This window comes from Dermacentor silvarum, chromosome 3 (genome assembly GCF_013339745.2).
Source record: "Dermacentor silvarum isolate Dsil-2018 chromosome 3, BIME_Dsil_1.4, whole genome shotgun sequence".
Taxonomy (NCBI): Eukaryota; Metazoa; Arthropoda; class Arachnida; order Ixodida; family Ixodidae; genus Dermacentor; species Dermacentor silvarum.
Window position 1 is genome coordinate 109,619,581 of NC_051156.1, and position 23,225 is coordinate 109,642,805.

Genomic DNA, 23,225 nt, shown 5'->3' on the forward strand with positions numbered 1-23,225 from the left:
CCTTGACAAACACCGTGACAGTTTTTTTCCATATGAAGACATGATTCGCTGTAAATTACCAACCCAAACGGAAGCGCCCAGGAATGAAAGTGTGAAAGTAGCACCGGTTTCTTGAAATATGTCAGTGCGAAGCGACGAGAGCAAAGGGTGGGTTAGTGAGGGGGGGGGGCAAAAAATTTCGGGGGGGGGGGGGTTTGAACCCCCCCCTTGGCTACGCCACTGCTTTCTATTTAGGGAACAGTTGAAGCCTGCAATATGTTTTGGCAACAAAAATGTAATACGTATTTCAAGTTATTCACTGTGCCGGACTCTACATCCAACGTTTGCGCCAATTTTTTGCAACTTGCGTAAATTCTTCAACTTTTGAGCCCATAAGGTGAGGCAATAATTTTTGTCGAGTTAGTGAGGGTGGCCCGGACTTACTGCATCTTTGCCTGCGATAATAGTGGCTCGTTTCTTCTTTTTAACGATACTGCGCATCCCATATTTCGGTTATTCATGCAAGTCGCACTCGTCATTGTCTTACCTGATTTAGTTCTTTCTTTCAAACTTTCTTCCCGTTTTTGCTTGGGGGGGGGGGGGGGGGGGTTCATGCAAGAAGCTTGGTTGGTGGTTCGTTTTTCCGCGTCGCATAATGCCCCTGACACACGGGCACTCTAAAGTCCTTTAGGTAAGGGGACATCTATTGGAAAGGCGTTCAAACGCAGCGACCCACGACAAAAGAGTATCTCCATCCCGGCAATGTTCCTTTCCCGGAAAGATGATCGGGAATCGGCTTCTCGAGCGGAAAGGTGTACTCTCGCATACAACCTGCACAACTCATCAATAAAATAAAACCTGTTACATAACTACGGTGCCCCGTAAATATTTTTTACCTTGGAAAATGTTTTAATTTTTAGCGGTATTGCGATTTGTTGAACAGTGAATCTTTACTCTTGCTATACTCTCAAGCGCCCGCACCCCGTCGCTAGCGCCGCCATGTTGAATTCCGAAGATGCGCATTATAAGCCATCAAAAATGGGGAAAAATGTTTTTAGGTTCTACAATCACTAAATGTAATCTACATGCGCAGCTTCTTGTAAATGCTTTCTGTCTTGCTGCTTCAACAAGCAGCGCTTTTTTTTTCTTTGTTTGCGGCGTTAATTTCAGGAACCACCTAAAAAAGTTAGTGCGCTGCTATGTGTCGTCGGCGCAACTCTTTACTGCAAAGGGCCCTTCGGAGTAATAAAAGGGGTTTCCTGCAAAAGACTTTACTTTTGCCCATGTGTCAGGGGTATGAGACGCGGATGGCTACAAGCCTAAAACATGGCTACAGCAAAAGGGTATCTTTGTGCCTACTGTTAACTGTCGCCATTGTGATGTGCCAGAGAATATTGAGCATTGTTTTATTAGCTGCAAGAACGCCATTCTGTTTTGCGACCTCCTCTAATGGACTCTAAAGAAACAATTTGAAGTTAACCCTCATACTATGCGATGCTGCTGCCGACCTCTGATGATGATGCAATAGTACGATATGTTTTTTTTTCGCATAGCGATATAAAGCTTTTGAAAAGCACGAATGATGGACTGCAAATTCGAGCTGGATGTACCTACAAGGCTGAATTTTATCCAGATGACTGTGCACCTAAAGAATGTTTATGATGGACTTGATATTCAACCGGACTGGTACCCTATTTTGGTGAGGTGCTTATCCTGCCATCTTTCTAAAACGTGACCGGCATTTCCACCTAATTTATGAACAGTGCCTCCTATGTGTTTGACTGTCATTGTGCTTGCCAGTTTATGACTATGCAGAATTGTTTCATGTTTTATTCGGTTACATTTTACTGTAATATAAACCACGAAAAAAATCGGTTGTGCAGCGCTCACGTCTCCGTCTCTAAAGAGCTGGGTTCCATTCTCGACTGACGTCAACTTTTTTTTTCAAAATTCTTCGTTTTTTTATTTATTTCTGGCGAAGATGAAACGTTATAAATAGGCCGTTTCGCCACATTCTTTTCAACTAGGCACGTTAAAAGTTAACGGGATCTAGCTCAGGTGTGGAAATGTAATCGATTGCTTTTTCCGCTTTGAGCAGAATTTTACTGCACTAATGAACTTTCACAATTGTTGTTTTTATCACAAAAGGCACAAGCTTTTTCTGATATTTTCCAACGCTGTGACGGTCGCGCCTTACTCCTAGGCACAATTACAGCGGCGCAAACACGTTCGCCGATGAGTCGTCGCATTAGGGTTGGTGTCGCGAAAATACGGCGGAGCGTCTGGCGAGATTTTCAGACACACGAACGTCGTCCAGAAAATACTCTCCTTGAGCGCCGTACTTTACTCCTTATTACATTTTGAAAATGTTTACCTAATGTGGCGCACTATATTGTGTAACTATGTAGCATGTGTTGGTGATGCACGGGCAGTAAAGGTGGTGACGACATTGCATGACTGCCCAAGCAAATGTGTATCTCGAAATTTTGAATTTGTGCAATGATGCAGCCTACAGATCGTTCGACATGTTCTCTTCGGGATGCTTCACTGTACTAGTGCCATGACAGCTGCAGCGGCGTAAAGCAAGTGCAGCTGCTTCCTGTAGTAGTCCGAGACTTTATTTATAAAATGCCGTTAATAAATACAGCCGGCCCATTGTGTCGTGGAAGTTGGAGCGTAGATGTAGGGAATACGCAAGTCAAGAAACATGCAACATGCGGAGTAGGAAAACACAAGCAATACACCCGAGCACATTGCTATTTTGGAATTCAAAGTCAGTATCAAGCATCCACATGTTAAGTAAATGTTGGTTAAAAGTTAATAAATAAACACAGGCTGAAGCACTCGGTTGATGAGCAACCATATAGTCGTTGCATAGTTTCAGCTGAAGACTTTGCGATGCCTTGATTCTTGTTCACTGCTTAAGTTCCAGCATCAACGCCTGCAGTGTGAACTTTTTATTTATTGTGCACCATCTTGCCTATAATTATTGGTAAGCGAACCACTTGTGGCACCTTTGCAGACAGTAGGTGCAGCAACCCATGCCTCATGTGCCCTTGAAAATGCGTCCAGAACTGTCGTTTGTAAGCACTCTACAAAAGTTTTTATGTTTAAAGACAATATTTGTACATTATTTTTCTTACTTTTTTGTTAATTGGGCCGCTATAGCTAGTCTGCACTCATCCACGAGGTATACATATTAGCATTTTATGACCACCTAATTGCTGACTATTTTATAAATTTTCTGACATTACGGTTTTTGCATTATTGAACGAGTATGATAGTCTTTTTCTTAAGTGAATCTGGGTAATCAGTTATATATTCAAGCATTTCTTAGCGTTTTCTTCGCAAAACATTGCATGTTGTCCATCATTAGGTAGCTACGTGTTGCTGACATAAGTTGTAGTAAAGTATTAGTGGCATAATAACCTCAATTTTGATATCCCGCATTAGCCTACTTTTGAATAAGTTCACTGTTAATTTATACGAAGACCAAAGTATCCTGCAAGCATATAAAAATAGGTCCTAAAATATTCTCAGATTTCGGAACATTCTCAATATGATTTTGGTGGAGAAATTGATCATGGCAGGATTAGTTCAAGACATTTAAGGATGACCTGAGGATTATGAAACGCCCTGCATTTGATGTCCTGTGGTCCAGCTCAGGCTCACATTACGTTGTCCGAGCGCTTCACTAGTGAAAAAGTACTAGGAGAGGGGGTGTATCTACAATTCAGTATAAAACACTGCAATAGATGCAAAACCCTTTAACACCTCTGACGAAAGCATTAACTATCAATAGCCTCCCTACCCCTCCCTCCCCAGGTGACGCTAATCAACCGCGGAAACTTCCCGCTGAGTCCAACTGACTTTGTCTTGTAAATATTACGTGCCTTCTCTCTCTGCACCATAGCTGTGTGGAAGACCCCCTCCTACGTCTACTCGGCGTTCCACCGCTGCCCAAACTGGAGCAAGAGGCGAAGAAGCTTAGCACTATGCGATCGCACTATCAGTATTATGAGGGTTGCACTACCTGCAGGAGTGACTCGCTTGGCAAACAACATTGAAAATTGGAGGATGCTTAAGCTTCGCCTTTAAGAGTCGAACGCTATAGCGTGATCGAGCCCCATTCGATCCCCGTTATCAAACCCCTATGTAAGCTGGCTTTCCCGTTGCAACCCAGAACGTGGGAAAGCCAGCTTACACAGACCAAGTTTACACCGATCCCCTTGAAGTCGGACTTCACGTTTAAACATAAATGCCTTGCTGGGAAGACGTTTTTTCAGTATCAATATAAGTCGTGTTTTATAAAATGTGAAGGCACCTTTTTATTATTTTAATAATTGTTTGGTATTGGCCCAACTGATTATTGGTGAATCTTCGTTTAATGTTCCTTGATTTCTATTCTCGGTAGCTTTACCTTGTATTTGGTCTGCATCTTGGGGCGTGCCATGGGATGCCTGTCGACTCGTGTCAACTTTTTCTGTGTTACTGCTGTTTTTACAGTTCTTTTCAACTAACGTTTTGTGCGACGTCGTGTCGGCTGATGGGGGATGATTTTGATAGGCCTCCTTTGCTATGGGCGTGGCCGGTGTCTCGTTTGTAGACGTTTGTAGGCGCGCGCGTGTCCAAATCGCATTATGCAGGCGAAGTCCCAATTTCACCTGCCGAGGATGCGAGCGCTATCTGGATATCATTTTCACAAGTAAACTAAGCAGCTGCAGGTCTGGCAGAATTGCTGGAAAAGGGGTTTGTATTTGAGTTTCCTCGTAACAGTATTATGTTTTCTCGTACATTCAAATTACAATCCGATGCCACCAATCTATAGGTGGTGGTTAAGCTGTAATTTACTGTTTTTCTCACGGATTTCACTATCAGAAATACAATTTTTATTCACCTAAAACCTTGCACCTTGTGGAGGCCCTGCTCGGTTGGGGTAGTTCGGGATGATTTTCTCCGCCACGGACGTCGACATTGCACGCAGGTGCCGACACCGACTCCGTCGTCGACGCCGGATTTTCTGCGACACGCGGCCCTTAGGCTATCGCGTTTAATCATTAAACGAACGCACATCCAGCACTCATATCGACAAATCTGCCCACCATTCACCGCCTTTGAGTGCTCGGGAACGGCGCAGTTTTGCTGACACATTCTAGTGTATCGGTCCAGTTCACTTTACATTCTTTCGGGGATTGGCCTACTTTCGATTGTTCTATGTCTGGATCGGCAAAGTTTACTGTTACGCTTAGTCAGGTTTCGATTATACTATCTTCAGGATTGGCGCACTTTACTCGACGAGAAAGCGCCGGACAGACTTAATCGATTTTTGGTGCTATAGTTGGTTCATAGCTTGTCTTATCACCGACTGTTGTGTTTAGAGGTTTCTAACCTGCCTCTATCTTCAGTTCGCGCTCATAACATTTTCAATAGGCATACATACACTTAGCCATCGGCGTCTATGCAAACCTGTTTTCCTTTAAACGTGTCTGCGTTCCATTATGAATCGCCTGCTAAAAGTTAGTTAAATGAGCTTATAGTGATGACACCATCATCGAACGTTAATTATCAAGTTTCGAAGACATACCAAAGCATAACTTATGCAACTGTCTCCAATTGTTGAGGATGTGCCTACAGAACTTCGTAAAATAGCCTATAGTGGGTAGTAGCATTCAAGTTCAGAGATGCCCTGCAGAGGAGGTGCAAGACTCGTATATTTTCTGGTGACCTTCGTTTTCAGACCGTCCTTAAGGATAAGTGCGTCTTTAGACGCGTATGCAAGCCATAATTAGACAGGAAGACGTTGAGACAGGAGTGCGACTGTAGCCCGACTGTATGCAAGCCCGACTGTCTTCCGTCGCCCTTCCTCAGAAGCCTCCTCCGGCGCTGCTGTTTACATTTTCTGGCGCGCTCCGTTTTATTGCCATAGCAATTATATGGACACTTCAGATTGTTGCCGTAGCCGTCCCGGTTGTCCAATCTTCGCCGCGCGCCCTATGCTGTATGTGCGAGGGACGAATATACAGAGCGCAAATGACGCGCGGTTTCACGGAGAGCGAACCCACGGCGGAGAGCAAAAGCGCCGTTTCCGTCGCGTGAATGGTCGTGTTGGGTTGGAATCGAAGGCGGGGGGGGGGGGGGGGGGCGCCGTTGTGTTCGAGAACCAAGTGCGCATTTAGCGAGCCGGCTCAAGGGGATCTGGCGATTCAATCTCGCGCGCGAAAGGAGGATACTGGGAAGGCAGCGCGGGAGGGAGGGGGTGCGGCTTCTACTCTGCCAGCAACGGCGCACTTGTACTTTGCGCTGCTACGAGCTTTCGCGCGCACCCTATGTTGAAAGCGATCTCAACAAGGCTCTTACCTTTGTATGTGCTGTGGTTTTGCTGTTAATTTCTGTTGAAGCGATAGACCGTATGAACCTTCGCTCGCTGCTCCAGCGCGCTTGCTCACGCCAGCGTTTTGACAGTGGTTGTCTGCGGTCATCGAATGTGATCTATTCATGTTTGCTTGTGCACGCTGACACCATGCCTGTTCATTCAGTTAGTTAAGCCAATGTGCCCAAGTTTATGCAGCCGATAAAACTACTATCCTTACTCCGTGTTGCTCTCTAACAATTTGCTATCGCAATTGATGCTTTTTGCTTACCTCACAACGCGACCTTGAAACAAAAAGCTCTAAAGATTTTGCCCTAATTAACCGAGGTGGTCAAAGTTACTCCGGGCGTGCTTCATAATCACACTGGTTTTGGCACGTAAAACAGCGTTATTTAAAAAAATACGTGGCTTTGTTTGCTCTCTTCAAACGCATTCACTAGGAGAGAGAGAGAGAGAGAGAAACACTTTAATGTGTGCCTGGTATGGGGTCAGCGGAAGGGGAAGAGGTGGGAGGTCCTCTTCTGTCTTCTTCCCCCTTTATGCTGCACCCTGAGTTCTTGGACACCGGAACCAGTGGTGTCCTCCGCCATTTGGACGAGTCGGACTTGCACTTCCGGATCGGAGCTGAGCCGCGCGCTCTGCCACTGCTCCACGGTTCTGATTCTAAATAAGCATGTTATTTCTGTCGGACGTGTCTGTGACTGAAGGAGAAACCATGTGCTGGAGGTTTGTCCTACCTTTGCAAATTTTGCATTCAGCTGTGTCCTGGGTAATAGGGGCTGTAGGCCACAGGGTTTGGGAAGGTGTTGATCTCGAGCAAACGGAATAAACTTTATTTGCAAAGAGCTCAATTGTACCGTCGGCGCTAGTGCCACGCTGACATGTGGCACTTTTGGTTTCGGAAATCTCGGTGTGTTCAAATTGTAGGACACCTAAATGCAATGTTCAATTTTAATTCACGATAGCGGGATTCTTCTTGTCTGTGAACTTGTTTCTTGGAATCAAATTTACTGGTCAGCTACACGGAATGCAGGAACGTGGCGCAGACGCATCAGAAAAAAATTCTACGTATTCAAGAAATAAGGGAGATCGTCAACCTTCTCAAATAGCTCTAATCTGTCTGCTGGTGTGTTCATTTCAACAAAGTCTTGTTGACAGACTGGTCTGCTGCTTTGTCAGACAAGAATATGCTTTCCGTCGGCTCGAATACTTTGTATTGGGATATGAAAAATGAATCTGACATCCATGTTCTCTATTGTTCTCACTCCAAGCAGAACAGCTAGCACTCGCAACGTCGTCACAAACAGCCCTTTCGCTGCTCGAAGCCTTGTGTAGATGGGGTCGGCCGCGCACATCAGTGTTCGCTTGTGCATACTTGGTAAGGTCAACTAAAGCTACATCTATTGTTTAAAAGATTGTACCAGGCCTCCGATTTACAATAACACTTCCTCTTCCCACGTTTCTGCTTCTGGTACGATTATGTATAACTATCTTTGTTCTTTTATCTGCTCTGAAGATAACCCCTGCACTTTTTCGACAGCGTTATAGGACTATAAGTTCTTTTTCATTGTCCTCGTGCATGTCACACAATCAACGGCAGTGTGAAGATGTGATCACTGCTTGATTTCTGACTTCATTGTGCTGTACAATTTCTGTTACTCCTCCAAAGCCGTAAATCCATATATACGATGCGCGAGTGGCAAGGTTTTGTTTGTCGCTGCAAATTTTTTCTACATTTGCGTTAATGCCTGTTGATGCTGCTGGATATCAAGAATCAGATAGTGCGGATCGGCAAACCTAAATTAGTTTGTATTGGACATGAAAAATATTCAAGAAATATTTTCTTGAATCAGCAAATACTAACAAGTTTAGAACTCTACCTAAGATGTGCGCTAAAGTGTAAGGATGTCTACAACCTACTACTTTTCTGACGCTAGAGACGCAAGAAAATAAAGGCTTCTCAGTATTATTTCAATAGCTAAAGCTGCCTAAACGTTAATTGCGGTTTTCACAAGCTTAATGCCTCTGCTGAGTACTTCGTACTTTGTGCGGAGCATTTAGTAAATATGATGTAAATATTAAACACTTAAGGCTCAGTGCTTGCCTGTATGATTATGTTAAACACTGCAATGAATACTAACAGTTCGCTTCTCTACTTTTCACAGCGTTCATCTCGGCATGGCCCATTGAGCCCACAGAGTGCCGCCCGCTACATGAAAGTGAGAGCTACCACGGAATTGCCAAACTACCCGTGGATGAAACGCTCGTAAGTAGCCACAATGGAAACTTGTGCACTGTCTCGGAAGTCTTGATAAATAATTTTGTAGCGCTCATGTGTAGAAATGTAGAAACTTTCTAGATTAAGCTTAGTTGAGCTGTAGTAAGCAACGTTCTACATCAAATGAAAGCCTAATTTGAACTACATTGCTATACTTTTAATCTTTGCATATACTTTAGTGAATAGACCGTTACCAGAAATTCAGTATACTTAGCAAGTGCTCTTTTTTTAAATAAAATAAAGGAAAGAGATCTAGTCACCCTGTATTGGTGACAGCCAGTCCTTTTTACACAGCAGTAAGAATAATAATAAGAAAATCTTGTAAGAAAAGAAGAAACAACGCCATAGGTTCGAAAAAAGTACAGTATACAGCCCTATACACACTCGAACATACAGAGTTAAACGTCGAGGGCAAGTTTCACTACACCGAGTCCTTACATATACGCGCATACATATGAGTTGGAGAAACTGCGTACTGCCAGATGCTATTATGGGTGAACATAAAGCCTTGAACACAATAATAAACCGATGCACTTAAGAATATGCATCTCTGTTATGGCAAACATTTGTTTAACTGCCACCGATGGATAGGCTTAGATGCAAAACGCACGAAAATACAAAGTGGACACGCGTTCTAACTCCGCTTCGTGGGCCCTGCAGCATCTGTAGTGGTTTGAAGGTCACGTGCCGCTCGTCGCGCAGCAGTCATGAACAATGCTTGCCCATGCAGCGATGTTCCAATGTCGCAGCTGCGTGCTGGATACGCGCATGTAAGCCGAGCAGACAAACCGGGAAACTATGTATGGGTGTCTACTTCTGCCATCTGGAAGCGTCCTTTTGCCGCTACGGCACCTCTTTGAAAGAAGCTAACCTGGTCAGATCCATCACACATGCGAAGACAGCACACGACACCCCTGTGCCCCTAGCTTATCCAGGGCTTTAGATTTTCCGGTGCCGGCGTAACGTTACGAGTACTGACGCCTAGACGTATTCTGTTCCAACGTGAGTTTGCAAAAGCAGCGAAGCTTGGGAGAAAAGCTGGTTCATAAGCTACAGTCACTGCCATCAATAAATATGATCAGATTGAAGCAAGGATAGCTAGAAAACAGGCGAAATAACAATGTGGAAAAACTGTTACGTATCAAATATAATATATTTCACGTGTTTAATGCTCAACATTTATTAAAGCAATAATATATACTTAGGTCCCTGAGTAAGCCAGGATTCGGCTGGAATTCAATAGGCTGCATAATTTAGCACTGCCTTCGTTTTAAAACATTGAAAACTGCTAGGGACACTTTAAGTGAACAGCCCTAAGTATCACTATATGATTGGTAGTGTTAACTTTTCTGATGGAAATTTTAATCGCATGTTTAAAGAAAAAAATGTCATCCACCTGAGCGTAGCACGAACACACATCGAAAATCACACAAGTTTCAATGAGCCAGCTTTGTTCTTACAATTCATGCTCTCTCCCTCACAAAAAGAAAAGATCCGTCAAGCTGTATGCTTACAGCTTTTTTGCCAGGGGAGCCTTCAACACAACTTTGTATGTGTGTTGTGAATGAAATTGAATTGTATTGTATTGTATTGTATAAATAGGTTAAAATCACCTACTGCAACCCAAGTGAAGCGAACCTTACTCAGGTGTTGTGCAATTGTTCGTGTACAACTTTACAAAAACGATGCGCATAAATGTGCTTAGGTTCATCCTGAGCAGCCTCTAACCTCACTTATTGTTTATGTGCATCCACCGAAGTAGTTATAAGCGTAATCTCAGGCATATAATATATTGTTACGGCCTCGGCAGAGGGTTAAGGGAGCGTTTAACGATTAAAGCACAAAGCTGTAGCTCCTTGGGCTATGCTGGCTGGTATCAATCGTAGGAGCAACGTCGTCTTCCCTCTTTCTCTTCCCTCCCTTTCACTGGCAGTGACACGGCGTAACAGTCCTCCTCTCCCAGACGAAGCCCGCCGGGCAAGTCACTCCTGCTTCCTTCGTGTGAATGGCTTCAAGCGGGCAACATGAGTCACCTCAGTCTTGCATGAACGACGGCCATTTGAAGTGAGACGTGCAATGGTGTAGTTCACCTCGCTTAGACGATCGAGGATAACGTACGGCCCGGCATAGTCTGCAAGTAGCTTTTGGCTCAAGCCACGTCGGCGTATTGGAGTCCACAGCCACACGAGGTCACCGGGAACGTAGGTAACATGCTGGTGTTGACTGTCGTAGCGTGTTTTAGAGTGGTCTTGCGCGGCCAATGTACGTAAGCGAGCAAGTCGACGAGCCTCTTCTGCACGACATTATGTCTCTGCGATAGACAAATCGTCATGGATCACAAAAGGAAAGATAGTGTCCAGCGTATGACGAGATTGGCGCGCGTAAAGAAGGAAGAAAGGGCTGAAACCGGTCGTTTCGTGTTTCGCAGAGTTGAAAGCGTACGTCACGAACGGTAATACTTCATCCCAATTCTTGTGGTCCGAAGCAACGTACATTGATAACATGTTGATCAACGTTCGGTTGTGCGCTCGGTGAGATCATTAGTTTGTGGATGATAAGCTGTTGAGTGTCGGAACTTGGAGGCACACGAACGCAGCAATTCTTCCACAACATCGGCAATAAATTGGCGACCACGGTCACTTATTATCACGCGAGGTGGCCCGTGTCGGAGTATGATTGAATGCAGCATAAAATCAGAAACCTGCGCAGCAGTGGCGGAGGAAATGGCAGCGGTTTCACAAGTACCGCGTCAGGTAGTCGGCACACACAATTATCCACCGGCTTCCTCTTGAAGAACGCGGAAACGGTCCGATCAGGTCTATGCCGACTTTTTCAAAAGGGGAACTGGGGGGCTTTACTGGCTGTAGGTGACCGACTGAAGCTGAGTTAGGTCGCTTGTGGCTCTGACACTATGTACAACTGGCCACATAGGTGTCAATTGTTTTGCGCATTTGAGGCCAGTAGAATCGTTCCTTTGTGCGACTAAGTGTTCGCGCGGTCCCTAAGTGACCAGAGGTCGGGTCATCGTGCGTAACGCACAGAACAGATGTTTGAAGAGACTGCGGAACCACCAATAGAAAACGGGCGCCCGTCGTTGATAACTTCCTCTTGTAAAGAAGACCATCTCGGACGCAAAATCGGCCTTCGGATATAGGCCCTTGTGTGGCAGATAAATAAGCGTTCAAGCTTGGGTCTTTGCGCTGCTCTGCGGCGAATGTCAAGGCATCGGGAAAGTCAGGCGACAGCGAAGTGATAAGGTGGTCAAAGTTGTCGGCTTCACAGTCCGTCGTACGTTGTGGCATCCTAGAAAGGCAATCCGCGTCAGCGTGTCGACGACCACTCTTGTACGAAATAGTGAACACATATTCCTGTAGACGAAGGGCCCATCGCGCGAGGCGTCCGGATGGGTCACGAAGATTGACCAGCCAGCACAGAGAATGGTGATCTGTGACGATGGTGAACGGGCGACCATATACCTACGAGCGAAACCGCTGCACGGCAAATACTACCGCTAGGCATTCCTATTCCGTCCCAGTGTAGTTGCGTTCCGGCTTGCTTAAAGAACGGCTTGCGTACGCGACGACATGTTCTTTGTTTCTAGAGCGCTGAACGAGAACGGCACCGATGCCGACGCCACTTGCGTCTGTGTGAATCTCCGTTGGAGACGAAGGATCGAAGTGCCGGAGTATTGGCTGTGAAGTTAACAAAAACTTCAGCTGGCGAAAAGCGGCTTCACACTCAGGAGTCCACTGAAACGGAGTGTTCTTACGCAGAAGATTCGTCAGGGGTTGAGCAACATCCGCGAAACCGGGTATGAACCGCCGGAAATATGAGCAGAGGCCTACGAAGCTACGAAGCTGTTTGACAGATTGAGGTTGCTCGAATGATTCAACGGCTGCTGTCCTCTGTGGGTCTGGTCTAATTCCATCTTTATCGACGAGATGTCCTAACACCACTGTTTGGCGCTGGCCAAAATGACATTTCTTTGAATTCAGCTCAAGACCGGCTTTTTCGATACAGTTGAGTACAATATTGAGACGACTGTTGTGCTCCTGAAATGCGCGTCCAAAAATTACGACATCATCAAGGTAGCACATACAAATCTGCCATTTTAAACCACGCGGAATAGTGTCCATGAACCTTTCGAATGTAGCCGGTGCATTGCACAATCCGAACGGCATGACGTTGAATTCGTACAGCCCGTCCGGCGTAACGAATGCCGTTTTTTCCTTGTCATCTGGTGCATCGGAATTTGCCAATAACCGGCTCTCAGATCCACAGAAGAAAAGTAGGAAGCGGAGTGCAGGCAGTCGATGGCGTCATCAATACGGGGCAGCGGATAGACGTCTTTCTTGGTTACGGAATTCAGTCAGGCGATAGTCAACGCAGAATCTCCACATACCATCTTTCTTCTTCACAAGAATGACGGGAGCGGCCCAGGGACTCGCGGATTCTTCAATTATTCGCGGATTCTTGAAATATTGTTACGGCCTCTGCCGAGGCCGTAACAATATTTATTCACTACACCACAGACAAGTTAAGCCAAAAATTGTAACATCGAATCAGGCAGCTGGGCAATGTATGACGTCTATGCCGCAAATTCATTGGGACGAAGGTAATGATTAATGCTTCTCATGCGGAAGAGTGACAATAACAGAAGTTCACACAGATAATTACGACACACACCGCCCGACATTTAGGAATTCTGTACGTCTTGTATTACAGTACCACATATCCATCCTTGAGGATTCGCCAAAAAACAGGAACACATCTAATGAAACATACCAAATGGCTGCACAAAAAAACTAGTAAATCAAATAATCTATTGAATATAAGAAGCTATGATATTAAAAGTTCTGTATGCTTTAGAGGTGTGTATTAGCCGACGTTTTATGTTTGCGTTTTAAGCCAGAGTTTAGTTTTGTATTACGCCGAGCAGATGTGCGCTTACTGGCCCTACTTTGTCGATCAGCATACAGAGGTTATGAAAGCCTGTTGGCAGGCACTTTCCTTCGGCGCACGTATAATCGTCATATATATATATATATATATATATATATATATATATATATATATATATATACGGCGAGTCCCACCTATCACGCAGTACGATTAAAAAAAAAGATGCACGGCATTACGCGAAGCAAACCTAGTGCGTATTGTTTCCCATAGTGGAGCAGCCGCGAGTATTTTTTTCGTTACTGAGATTTAATTACTTACTGTAATTACTTATCCAACTCGACAAGTACTGTCCTAATTATCAAAGTGTCAATGAGAAAGTTGTACAGCAACGTGAGAAACTCCCGATAGAGCTTTCTGTTGCTCAATACGTGCTACGTAAAAGGGTTTTCCGAGCATCAAAGAAGCCCGCGAATGCACCCAAAGTGCCTCGAGCAGCCAGTCGTGAGGCAATTCTGCGCGTATTCGCGGGCTTCTTTCACACTCGGAAAAACACATTTATGTAGCCCCATATTGAGCCACAAAAAGCTGTATCGGGAGTGTTTCATGTTGCTCTACAACTTTCTCATTGACATTTTGATAATTAGGACAGTACTTCTCGAGCTAGATAATTAATTACAGTCAATAATTAAATCTCAGTAACGAAAAAAACACTGGCGGCTACTCCACTGTACTGGAAACAATACGCACTGGCTTGGCTTCGCGTAACGCCGTTCCTCTTTTTAATTCGTGTAGCTGGGACACCTGTATATATATATATATATATATATATTATATATATATATATATATATATATATATATATATATATATTGGAGCAGATAGCAAGTTAGCAATATATATGTAGCGAAATAAGCTAAATAAGGAAAATGACGCACGTTGAAACATGTTTGCTTCGAAAACGTCCAGGCTGTGGGCGTACCTTTGACATATATATATATATATAAAAATTAGGCATCTTCGTTGCCTTTGTCTCGTATATATATATATATATATATATATATATATATATATATATATATACGAGACCAAAGGCAACGAAGATGCCTAATTTTTATTAGTAATATAATAAGAAGCCAGCCAACAATGAGACCGAATACAGCACAGAGCACTCTATATGTAGCGAAATAAGCTAAATAAGGAAAATGACGCACGTGGAAACATGTTTGCTTTCGAAAACGTCCAGGATGGTGGGAGTACCTTTGTCATATATATATATATATATATATATATATATATATATATATATATGCCAGACCAAAGGCAACGAAGATGCCTAATTTTTATTAGTCATATAATGAGACGCCAACAAACAATGATACCAAAGACAGCACAGGGGAAATTACTCGTGATTCTTAGTTGAATTGACGGAAGGATAACGAATGGAAATGAAAGTGGACGAAAAGAAAAAGTGGCCTCAGGTGGGATACGAACCCACGTATTCGCATTACGCACGCAGTACTCTTATCAAGTGAGCTACCGCGGCTCCGTTTTCCCATCCACTTTCTTGAGGGTTTATCTTTATCTGATAGAACTAACCAGCACCTAAACTGATATAGCTAAACAGCATGTTAGCCAGCACTACCACTGACGGCCTCGGCGGAGGTTGTGGAACATTGATTCAGCCGCAGCCGTCCCATCTACGACAAATTTTTTTTTGCATATTGGCACATACCGTCACATATCAGCCATCCAATGTGGCACGTACACGCTTTGGGGTTGGTAGAAGAGGACGTTTTTCCTTGGTCTGGTGTCGGTTACGCCAAAATCTTCATTTCGATTGTTCGCCTTTACCCCTCTTGTACGTTGTTGGGTGTATGTTTTATTTTATCCAGTGTGGCCCATCCCCATCATTGGTACGAGCCATGTTTTGAGGAAGCAACAACAACAACAAGACGTCGACTCCTGGCTGTCTGTTGTTTGGCCCGTGACATTACTGGTGGAGGTGCGGGGTAAATGCACCTTCCCTCCCAAGTTTCCGCCGTCACTCCTAGCACCTTACAGACAGCCACAGCTCCCACAGCAAGAAGCAGCCGCCGGCATCAAGGACTAACCCCCGAATTCGGTCGCTTTTCATCGAGACTAGAAATAATGATGTCAACGACCACTACAAACCAGGCGAGCCAAACCTACGATGCCCAGTCTTCTCTCCCGCATGTTTTTCATGCGCCACAGACACCCAGACCATTCCACAGAGACACTTTTCAGGATAACCAAGACTGGCTCGGCCACTTCGATCGGGTTGCCAGCATCAGCGAGTGGGATGATGTTCGCAAGCTGCGGAGAGTTTACTTCGCGCATGAAGACTCTGCGAAGACGTGGTACGAGAACCACGAGGGTTCCTTTGCGACACGGCAAGAGTTTAGCCGACAGCTCCGTGATGCGTACCGGAACTAGAGCACTGTACGGGCCGATTTTTGCGGCCCGGGCCCGGCCCGGGCCAGTTTTTACATTCGGCGGCCCGCCCGAGCCCGATCAAAACTTTTATGGTGAGACCCGGGCCCGGCCCGGGCCCGGAAATAATCTACGTTACCCGCCCGGCCCGGCCCGCCACCCCTTTACCTTAAGCCCGAGCCCGGCCCGAGTCCGACTCGAAACTGGCCCGAACCCGGCCCGAGACCGAAAAATACATGTTTTTCAGAGTTGAGAAGCCCGAGAATATCTCTCAGAAAGCCCGAGCCCGGCCCGGGCCCGGGTCAAAAAGCAAACGCGATGCCCGAGCCCGTGAAAAAACTGCTCTACCCGGCCCGGCCCGGCCCGTGGGCCGGGCCGGGCCCGGGCTTTCGGGTAAGCTTGAGCCCGTGCAGTGCTCTAACTGGAACCCCGAAAGAACGGAGAGAGCTGAACAAGCCATCTCTACTAGGGACCAGCGGCCCAACGAGAGAGTCTTGATGTTTGTCGAGGACATGCTTCGTTTTTCAGACGCGCATACCTTGCACTGTCCGAGGAAAAGAAGGTGCGACATTTATTACGTGGAGTGAAAGAACAGCTTTTCGCCGGACTCGTACGCAGTCCACCAACAACCATGTCTGAGTTCGTGAGTGAGGCAACCACGATGGAGCGTACTCTCCAGCAGCGGTCGTCACAGTACGAACGCCATGACCTCCCGGCTACCTGCATGCTCTCTGGGGTCCGGCAGCGAGAAGCAGGCCCTTGCAGACTTCATACGAAGCGTTGGGCGTGACGAAATGCGGGAACTCCAAGCAGTGGCACCAGTGGGACTCCAACCACCTATGGCAGCATTTGGGGCCGCCACCATCTACAGGTCCCATCATGGGGACAGTGGACCAGTCTACAGATCTGTTCCCGGACACCTCCTCGCATCCGCTACCCGGCTCAACGTACCCGAACGTGCCTACGTATCGACCACCTGGCTCAAGACAGACTAAGGCAAGTGTATGGCGCTCGTCGGATAACCGTCCGCTCTGCTACCACTGTGGATAAGCGGGTCACGTTTACCGCGACTGCCAGTACCGTCAGCTAGGTCTCCGCGGTTTCCACCCCGACGCGCGGTGCCCACGCTACGGTGAGCGTCCCCGCGAAATCGAAGCGTATCTCACGGGCGAACGAATTCCTTCGACTGTTGAGCGCCGCCAATCGCGAACACCATCCACTCGCCGGTCCGTGTCATCTAGCTTGCCCTCGTCGTCTTACGCTCACCTAAGGAACCAGTCACCGAGACCTCACAGGGCAAACTAGGAACCGTGACTTCGGGGGGTGAAGTCGCTTTCCAACGAACATTCAAAGAACCTCCCTCGACGCAACGACCCTACGACGAGCGTTCCGGCTTTTCTTTATTTTCCGACACTAAGATTATTTCTGCCGACATCGCCGTACTTGTTGATAATCATGCTGTCACTGCCCTCGTCGAAACCGGTGCCGATTATTCAGTTATGAGCGGCGCAGCGGCATCTAAATTGAGGACAGTCACCACGCCATGGCAAGGGCCCCAGTTACGCACGGCAGGTGGCCATCTGGTGATGCCAACTGGAATGTGCACGACACGTATTCGAATCCGTGAGTCGACGTTCAGCGGTCTTTCCTCGTATTACCTGTTTACTCCCGCCCAATAATCATTGGAATGGACTTTCTTCGTGAATACGGCGCGATCATTGACCTACGTGATTTGCTGGTGTCGTTCGAGGACCCATTTCCTTCTGAAGATGGCAGCACCACCCTAATACCTAAGACCGCGCTACGTGTGGCCGATGAATCCGTGACTCAGCCCCCTCGCAGCAGCCTCTTTGTCGGTGTGGAATGTGAACAGGACGTCCCCGACGCTGTAATTGCGGAGGCAAATTTGTCTTTCCTTCTTGCACGCCAAATTTGCGTTGCCGGAGGAGTTAAGCCTCGAAACAGACAGGCTCACCTGCTGGTTACGAACTTCAGCGAGGAATATCTTCATCTTGCAAGACGCACCTCCATTGCATACTTTGCGGAAATTGCCGACGTAAACGATCCGCCTGTATTAGTTGTTCTTTCGCCATGAGACCATTCTGCTAAGGCGTTCGCGCACACTCTCGATGTGAACCCGGGTCTACCATCAGCACAACGAGAAAGGCTTCTGGATGTACTCGATTCTTTTTAGGATTGTTTCGCTACAACGACGAAGGTTAACCAGACGCCGCTTGCCCAGCATCGTATCATTACCGAACCTACCGAAAGGTCCGTTAGACAACATGCCTATAGTATGTCGCAAAAGAACAAGACGCTATACGTCACCAAGATCCGCAGATGCTTAAAGACGACGACCAGTCCCTGGGCTTCGCCAGTTGTGTTAGTAAAGAAGAAAGATGGTACCTTGTGCTTTTGCGACGATTATCGAACACTGAATAAGATGACTAAGGACGTTTATCCTCTGCACCGAACAGATGACTCCTTGGATAATATACGCAACGCTCGCTACTTTTCTTCTATGGATTTACGCAGTGGTTACTGGCAAATCGCAGTTGACGCGCGTGATCGTGAAAAGATCGCTTTTATTACTCCTGACGGCCTATACGAGTTCAAGGTCCATCCTTTTCGGTTATGCTCAGCGCCAGCTACTTTTCAGAGAATGATGGACACGGTTCTCTCTGGGCTGAAATGGCAATCGCACCTCGTTTACCGAGACGACGTGGTCGTCTTTTCGGACACGTTTGAACAGCACGCCCAGTGCCTCCAGACAGTTCTTGAGGCAATACGAACAGCTGGAATTTCTCTAAAACGAGAGAAGTGTCATTTGGGATTCGCGGAACTGAAGTTTCTAGGTCACGTTGTGAGCCATGCCGGCATCCGCCCAGACCCCGAGAAAACGAGCGCCGTCGCCGCATTTCCCGTGCCAACAAATAAGCGCGATCTACGCCGATTTCTGGGGCTCTGTGGTTACTACCAACGCTTTGTCAAATTTTTTTCTAAAATCGCTGAACCCCTGAACCAACTTACGAAGGAAGGCATCCCCTTTGTTTGGGATCAGGATCAGAGCCTCGCCTTCGATACCCTCCAAAACCTTCTCCAGACCCCACTTGTACTGAGCCACTTTGACTGGCTGTCTCTCTGACTGTCTCTGGCTTTCTTCTCTGACTGTCTCTGCGAATGACTGACTCCAATTTTTTTTTTATTTTCTCTCTTTATCTATTCTTCCCCTTTCCCCCTCCCCATGTGTAGGGTAGCCAACCGGGCACGTCCTTGGTTAACCTCCCTACCTTTCCCTCTTCGTTTTTTCTCTCTCTCTTGACGAGAATGCTGACACGGAGTTGCACACAGACGCCAGCAACGGTGGCCTTGGAGCTGTCTTCGTTCAGTGGCAAAATGACGTAGAGCGTGTGATTTCCTATGTGAGCGGAATGTTATCCGCTGCCGAGAAAAACTACTCTGCAACAGGAAAAGAAAGTTTAGCCGTTTGCTGGGCCATAACAAAGTTTTGGCCATACTTGTACGGTCGCCCATTCAGAGTAGCCAGCGACCACCATTCACTTTGCTGGCTCGCGAATCTCAACGATCCCTCAAGTCGTCTGGCTCGATGAAGCATTCAACTGCAAGAATTTAATGTCACCATCGTTCACAATTCAGGACGCAAACAAACCGACGCTTACTGTCTCTCACTTGCACCAGTCGGATGTGCCCCCGCTGACCTCGAAGAGCATGACACTTTTCTTTCTGCCGCATCAGCAACTGACATGGCTCAACAACAGCGCGACGACTTGGAGCTCAGACCTCTCATTGACTACCTGGAAGGGCGCACGTCAAGTCTTCCTCGAAGTTTCCCACGCTCGCTAGCCTCATTTTGTTTACGGTATGGCGTGCTTTGTAAGAAGAACTTTGACCATACGCAAGCTGCATACCTGCTAGTTGCGCCGACCTCGCTTCGTGACGATATTTTACGTGCCTGTCACGACGAACCATCGTCCGGACACCTAGGCTACACACGCACGTTGGAACGAATTCGCCACTCTTACTACTGGCCACGTCTCGCAAAGACTGTGGAGCAGTACGTTCGCAGATGTCGCGACTGCCAACGACGTAAGACTCCACCTGTGCGGCCAGTAGGACTGCTGCAACCAATAGCAATACCTCAGATTCCATTTCATCAGATTGGTATGGACTTGTTGGGACCATTCCCCACGTCATCATCCGGAAATCGGTGGATTGTGGTCGCTACAGATTACCTAACACGGTACTGCGAAACAAAGGCACTCCCAAAAGCTACCGCAGCAGACGTCGCCCAATTTTTCTTGCATAGCATTGTCCTCCGTCACGGAGCGCCAGCGAACGTCATTACTGATCGTGGGGCAGCTTTCACCGCCGAGATGCTGCAGGAAGTCTTGAGGCTAAGTGGCACTGCACATCGCAAAACGGCTGCTTATCACCCACACACAAATGGACTGACAGAACGCCTGAACAAGACGATCGCGGATATACTATCAATGTATGTAGCCATTGACCACAAGAGCTGGGACGATATCCTTGCTTACGTCACTTTTGCGTACAACACCGCTATTCAAGGAAGTTCAGGATTCACCCCTTTTCGCTTAGTCCATGGTCGAGAAGTCACCACGATGCTCGACGCCATGCTCCTTCTCGACAACTAGGGAATGTTTCACACAGATGCGGCCATGTTCGCCGAGCGCGCCGAGGAGGCCCATCACCTCGCGCGATGTCGTATTCAGTCTCGCCAAACCGCCGATGCACGCCGCTACAACCTTCTCCACCGAGAGGGTACCTACAATCCTGGCAATGAAGTGTGCGTGTGGACCCCCATCCGACAGCTCGGCTAGTCAGAAAAGTTGCTGCGTCACTACTTCGGTCCTTACAAGATTGTACGGCGACTCAGCGACGTTACCTACGAGGTTCTCCAAGAAGGCACCCCAAGAAATTGCCGTCGGCTTCCTCAAACTGAGGTTTCATGTTTCAAGACTCAAATCATGTTTTTGCGCGGTGACTCGACCGTCGAGTGACTATACTACATAGACGACTTAGCGTCGTTCTTTTTGTTGTTATCGTTTTTTTGTTCGTTTTTGTTCTGTCCTATGTTTTTTTTTTGCTTTCGTTCCATCTTTAACAGCAGCAGATTGTTATTTTGCGTTACGACACATTTCTTTCGTTTATATTTTAACCCTCATTTTTAATATCTTTTTTACCCTCATTTACAGCATGGAGATGATGCTTCTTAGGAAGAGGGGCTAATGGCACATACCGTCACATATCAGCCATCCGATGTGGCACGTACACGCTTTGGGGTTGTTAGAAGAAGAGGATGCTTTTCCTTGGTCTGGTACCGGTAAAGAGTGGGCTCCTGACTGTCTCTGTTGTTTCTCCCATGACAATATTATCATCATCAGCAGCAGCAGCACCCCATATTTATGTCCACTGGAAACTGAACCTGACAACGTTCAACATGCGCACCCTCTCGAGTGAGGCTAGCTTAGCAAGGCTATTTGAAGAATTACCAGGTATTGCCTGGGATATTATTGGCCTTAGTGAGGTGAGAAGAACTGGTGAGGCTTATGCAGTACTGACTAACGGCCACGTCCTCTGCTACAGAGGCCTTCCAGATAAGAGAGAATTCGGGGTAGGATTTCTAGTCCATAAGGAGGTGGCGGGCAACCTTGATAAACTCTACCGCCTTAATGAGAGGTTAGCAGTCGTCGCGTTAAAGCTGAATAGGAGGTATAGAATGAAGACAGTACAAGCCTACGCACCAACCTCCAGTCACGATGATGAAGAAATAGAACAGTTTTATGAAGATGTTGAATTAGCGATGAGAAAGGTACAAACTCATTATACTGCATGTAGTCATGGGCGACTTTAATGCAAAAGTGGGGAAAAGTCAGGCTGTGAGCAAGCAATTGGCAACTACAGCATCGATTCTAGGAACACTAGAGGAGAGATGTTGATAGAATTCACTGAAAGGAATATGCTCCGAATAATGAATACCTTTTTCAGGAAGCGTACCAACAGGAAGTGGACCTGGAAAATCTCTAATAGAGAAACAAGGAATCAAATAAATTTCATACTCTCCGCCGATCCTAGCATGGTGCAGGATTTAGAAGTGTCAGTTAGGGTGAAGTGTAGTGACCATAGGTTATTGAGGTATAGGATTTCTCTCAATTTGAAGAAAGAAAGGGCGAAATTGGTCAAGAAGAAACAGGCCAACCTAGACGCTGTAAGTACAAAAGCAGGCCAATTCAGGCTGGTGCTCGCAAACAAATATGCAGCTTTAGAACAGGAAGATGCAGACAACATAGAGGTAATGAATGACACCCTAAGTGGGCTGATCTCAGAAGGAGGAATTGAAGTGGGAGGTAAGACATCAAGGCAACCAGTAGGTAAGCTCTCCGAAGTAACACGGGACCTAATAAAGAAACGACAAAGCACAAAAGTGTCCCATTCAAGAGATCAGATTGAATTCGCTAACAGTCAAAACTGATCAACAAGAAAAAGGTAAGGGATATTCGAAATTTTAACGTAGAACAGATTGAAGAAGCTATAAAATGGATGCAGCATGAAATCAGTGAGAAGAAAACTTGGCATAGGACAAGGCAAGACGTATGCATTGAAAGGTAAGCAGGGCAATATCATCCGCAATTTCAATGACATAGTAAAAACAGCGGAAGAATTCTATACTGACCTCTACAGTTCCAGAGCAGTCAAGCCGCTTTCATTCGACATAGTGATGAACCGAATACAGAGGCTACTTCTATAACTAGCGATGAAGTTGAAGCGTCTTGCAAGACATGACCCGTAGGAGATATGCTTGAAAAGATGGAGGAGATACGCTTGAAAAGCTTGCGTCCCTTTATACGCAATGCCTGGCGACTTCAAGTGTACCAAAGAGCTGGAAGAGTGCCAACATTATACTAATTCATAAGAAGGGAGACGTTCAAGAATTGAAGATTTATAGATTCATTAGCTTGCTTTCAGTATTGTATGAAACATTCACCAAGATAATTTCTAATTTAATCAGGGCAACGCTTGATATCAGTCAACCAAGAGAACAGGCTGGCTTCAGGAAGGGATATTCTAAGATGGATCATATCCATGGCATCAATCAATCGAGAAATCTGCGCAGTACAAACAACCTCCTTATATGGCTTTTGTTTATTATGAAAAAGCATTTCATTCAGTAGAGATTCCAGCAGTCATGGAGACATTGCGTAG

General features: G+C 46.3%; 1 protein-coding gene across 1 annotated transcript in view; it reads left to right on the plus strand.

Moving 5' to 3' along the window:
• The first annotated feature begins 7,602 nt into the window (after nt 1-7,602).
• LOC119445683 (uncharacterized) overlaps nt 7,603-23,225 on the plus strand; it is a 30,707-nt gene continuing 15,084 nt past the window's right edge. Inside the window, exons 1-2 of the mRNA XM_037709964.2 lie at nt 7,603-7,727; nt 8,515-8,615. Coding sequence (XP_037565892.1) covers nt 7,685-7,727; nt 8,515-8,615 — 144 coding nt within the window. The 5' untranslated portion in view covers nt 7,603-7,684. The remainder of the gene's footprint in view (nt 7,728-8,514; nt 8,616-23,225) is intronic.